The sequence below is a fragment of the Mirounga angustirostris genome, unplaced genomic scaffold, assembly GCF_029215605.1.
Source record: "Mirounga angustirostris isolate CCGP_5_RB_7025 unplaced genomic scaffold, mMirAng1.0.hap1 SCAF_9, whole genome shotgun sequence".
NCBI classification, from domain to species: domain Eukaryota; kingdom Metazoa; phylum Chordata; class Mammalia; order Carnivora; family Phocidae; genus Mirounga; species Mirounga angustirostris.
In genome coordinates, this window is record NW_026991717.1 from 32019010 (window position 1) to 32023180 (window position 4171).

Here is a 4171-nt window from a genome sequence, read left to right on the forward strand (position 1 = left end):
ATTAAGACATTCCCAGATTTTAAGAAAGGCTGAGGAAGTTTGTGACCACTAGGCCTGTCCTGCAAAAAATGTTTAAGGGAGTCTTACAAGGTGAAATGAAAGGACATTAAACTCAAAGCCATTACAGTTGGTTAAGCAACTGCCATCAGCTCAGGTCATGATCCTGGAGTCCCGGGATCAAGTCCCGCATCGGGCTCCCTGCTCAGCGAGGAGCCTGCTTCTCCCTCTGACCCTTCCCCCTCTCATGTACTCTCTCTCATTCTCTCTCTCTCAAATAAATAAATAAATCTTTAAAAAAAAAAAAAAAAAACTCAAAGCCATTAGAGAAATAAAGATCTCAATAAAGGTAAGTGGGCAATTATAAAAGCTAGTGTTCTCTTCCCCTAAGCGGCCTGAGGTGACCTCTGAAAATGGTTCGCTATTCGTTTGACCCAGAAAACCCTACGAAATCATGTAAATCAAAGGTTCAAATCTTCGTGTTCACTTTAAGAACACACGTGAAACTGCCCAGGCCATCAAGGGTATGCATATCCGAAAAGCCACCAAGTACCTGAAAGACGTCACTTTACAGAAGCAGTGTGTGCCATTCCGTCGCTACAATGGTGGAGTCGGTAGGTGTGCCCAGGCCAAACAGTGGGGTTGGACACAGGGTCAGTGGCCCAGGAAGAGTGCTGAATTTTTACTGCACATGCTTAAAAATGCAGAGAGTAATGCTGAACTTAAGGGTTTGGATGTTGATTCTCTGGTCATTGAGCACATCCAGGTGAACAAAGCCCCCAAGATGCGACATAGAACATACAAGGCTCATGGTCGGATTAACCCATACATGAGCTCTGCCTGCCACATTGAGATGATCCTTACTGAAAAAGAGCAGATTGCTCCTAAACCAGAAGAGGAGGTTGCACAGAAGAAAAAGATATCCCAGAAAAAACTGAAGAAACAAAAACTTATGGCCTGGGAGTAAATTCTGCAGAATAAATGCAAAAAAAAAAAAAAGCTAGTGTTATTGTAACAATGGCTTATGGCTGCACCTTTTGTTTTCTACATGATTTAAGAGACTGGTATGTTTAAACAAAATTATTAGAGTAAAAGCTAGTATTAATGTAATTTTGGTTTTTAACTCCAAATCTTGTTGTCTACACAATTAACACTAATGCATTTATTTGTTTATTTATTTATTTATTAAGAGAGGGAATGAGCAGGGGGAGGGGCAGAGGGAGAGGGATAAGCAGACTCCCCGCTGAGTGTGGAGCCTGACATGGGGCTCGATCTCAGGACCCTGAGATCATGACCTGAGCCAAATTCACTTAACTGACTGAGCCACCCAAGCACCCTAACACTAATGCATTTTAAAGAATTATTAACTTATGTTTGGGGACATACAGTGTATAAAGATATAATTGTGTGATATCAACAACTGAAAGAAATGGGTAAGGACCTGTATATAGAGAGAGTTTTTGTATGTCAGTATAAATTCAAATTAGAGTGTTACAACTTTAAGATGCTAGGTATAATTCCCATGGTAACCACAAAGAAAATAGCCATAGAATATACACAAAAGGAAATGAGAAAGGAATTTAAATACTTCAGTACAAAAAAAACCTCCAAATAAACACAAAAGAAGACAGTAAATTAGCATGAAATGAGTGACAAAAAGGCTATAAGTCATGTAGAAAACAAATAGAACACTGACAGAAGTAAGTCCCTACTTATCAGTAATTACTTTAAATGCAAATGATTTAAACTCTCCAAACAAAAGACAGAGATTAGAAAAAGGATAAAAACACATGATCCAGGTTGCCTGAATGGCTCAGTTGGTTAAGCCACTGCCTTCGGCTCAGGTCATGATCCTGGAGTCCCGGGATTGAGTCCCGCATCGGGCTCCCTGCTCGGCGGGGAGTCTGCTTCTCCCTCTGACGCTCCCCCCTCTCATGCTCTCTCTGTCTCTATCTCATTCTCTCTCTCAAATAAATAAATAAAATCTTTAAAAAAAACAAAACAAAACACATGATCCAACTATGTGCTTTCTGTAAGAGACTCACCTGATATCCAAAGACACAGCAGGATGGTATCAAACGGATAAAAAAAGATGTTCCATGCAAATAGTAACCAAAAGAGAATAGGGGTGGCTATACTGATATCAGACTTTAAATAAATAAACTATTAATTAAAATAGACTTTAGGGCGCCTGGGTGGCTCAGTTGGTTGGGCGACTGCCTTCAGCTCAGGTCATGATCCTGGAGTCCCTGGATCGAGTCCCGCATCGGGCTCCCTGCTCGGCAGGGAGCCTGCTTCTCCCTCTGACCCTCCCCCCTCTCATGTACTCGCTCTCTCTCATACTCTCTCTCTCAGATAAATAAATAAAATCTTAAAAAAAATTAAAAAATAAAATAAAATAAAATAAAATAGACTTTAAATCAAAAACAGGTTATAAGAGCCACCTGGGTGGCTCAGTTGGTTGAGCACCTGATCTTGATTTCAGCTCAGCTCATGATTTCAGGCTCATGGGATCAAGCCCATGTCAGGCTCCCCACTCAGTGGGGAATCTGCTTCTCTCTCTCTCCTGTGACCCCTCCCCCCACTCTCTCTTTCTCTCACTAAAATAGCTAAAATGTTTTTTAAAAAACAGGTCATAAGAGATAAAGACGGACAGTGTGTGTGTGTGTGTGTGTGTGTGTGTGTGTATATATTATAGTCTGCATCTCCCTCTCCCTCTACCCCTCCCCTGCTTGTGCCTGTGCTCTCTCTCACTTTCAGATAAATAAATAAAATCTTTTTTAAAAAGGGGGGGCAGGGAGAGGGAGAAGTGGGCTCCCCACTGAGCAGGGAGCCCTATGTGGGGCTCGATTCTAGGACCCTGGGATCATGACCTGAGCCAAAGGCAGATGCTTAACCAATTGAGCCACCTAGGCACCCAAATAAACAAAATCTTAAAAAAAAAAAAAAAAAGATTAAAGCCAAGGTAAACAAAATAAAGAATAGAAAAACAATAGAGAAAAGCAATGAAACCAAAAGTTAGTTCTTTGAAAAAAACAACACTGACAAACTTTTAGCTAAATAGACTAAGAAAAAAAGAACACTCAAATTAACTAAAATCAAAAATGGAAGTGGGGACATTCTTACTAATTCTACAGAAATAAAAAGGATTATAAGAGAGTACTATGAAGGGGCGCCTGGGTGGCTCAGTTGTTAGGCGTCTGCCTTCTGCCCCGGTCATGATCCCAGAGTCCTGGGATCGAGCCCCGCATCGGGCTACCTGCTCTGTGGGAAGCCTGCTTCTTCCTATCCCACTCCCCCTGCTTGTGTTCCTTCTCTCGCTGTGTCTCTGTCAAATAAATGAATAAAATCTTAAAAAAAAAAAGAGAGAGAGTACTATGACTATCGTACACCAACAAGTTGGATAACCTAGGTGAAATGGAAAAATTCTAGACACAAAAAACTTACCAAGACCAAATCATAAAAAAAAAGAAAATTCAGGGGCACCTGGGTGGCTCAGTCATTAAGGGTCTGCCTTTTGCTTAGGTTATGATCCCAGGGTCCTAGGATAGAGCCCAGCATCTGGCTCCCTGCTCAGTGGGAAGCCTGCTTCTGCCTTTCCCACTCCCCCTGCTTGTGTTCCCTCTCTTGCTGTGTTTCTGTCAAATAAATAAATAAAATCTTAAAAAAAAAAAAAAAGGAAAGAAAATCTGAATAGACCTAGGACTAATAAGAAGATTGAATCAGGAATCAAAAATCTTCCAACAAAGAAAAGCCCTGGACCTGATGCTTTCACTGGTTATTTCTATGAAATATTAAAAGAAGAACTAATACCAATCCTTCTCAGATTTTTCCCAAAAATTACAGAGTAGGAAACACTTCCTAACTCATTTATGAGACTGATAACCCTGATACTAACACCACACAAAGACACTACAAGAGCAGATAGCTACAGACCAATATCCTTTATGAATACTGATGAAAAATCCTCAACAAAATATTAGCAAACAGAATTCAGCAGCATATTAAAAGGATTATACACAAGATGAAGTGGGATTTATTCCTGGAATGCAAGGATGAACAACATAAAAAATCAATCAGTGTGATACTCCACATCAACAGAATGAAGAGGAAAAACCCACATGATAATCTCGATTGATGAAAAAAAGTATTTGAGAAAATTCAACACCCTTTC

General features: G+C 40.3%; 1 protein-coding gene across 1 annotated transcript; it reads left to right on the forward strand.

Annotated features, from left to right (window-relative positions):
* The first annotated feature begins 397 nt into the window (after positions 1-397).
* LOC123862295 (large ribosomal subunit protein uL22-like) lies at positions 398-990 on the forward strand. Its single transcript, XM_045901874.3, has one exon. The coding sequence runs from the start codon at positions 524-526 to the stop codon at positions 962-964; it is 441 nt and encodes a 146-aa protein (XP_045757830.1). The 5' UTR covers positions 398-523; the 3' UTR covers positions 965-990.
* Positions 991-4171: the final 3181 nt, after the last annotated feature.

What these genes read in the sequence shown, in the direction of transcription:
- LOC123862295 (XM_045901874.3), top strand. Translation starts at nt 524, where the DNA reads ATGCATATCCGAAAAGCCACCAAGTACCTGAAAGACGTCACTTTACAG.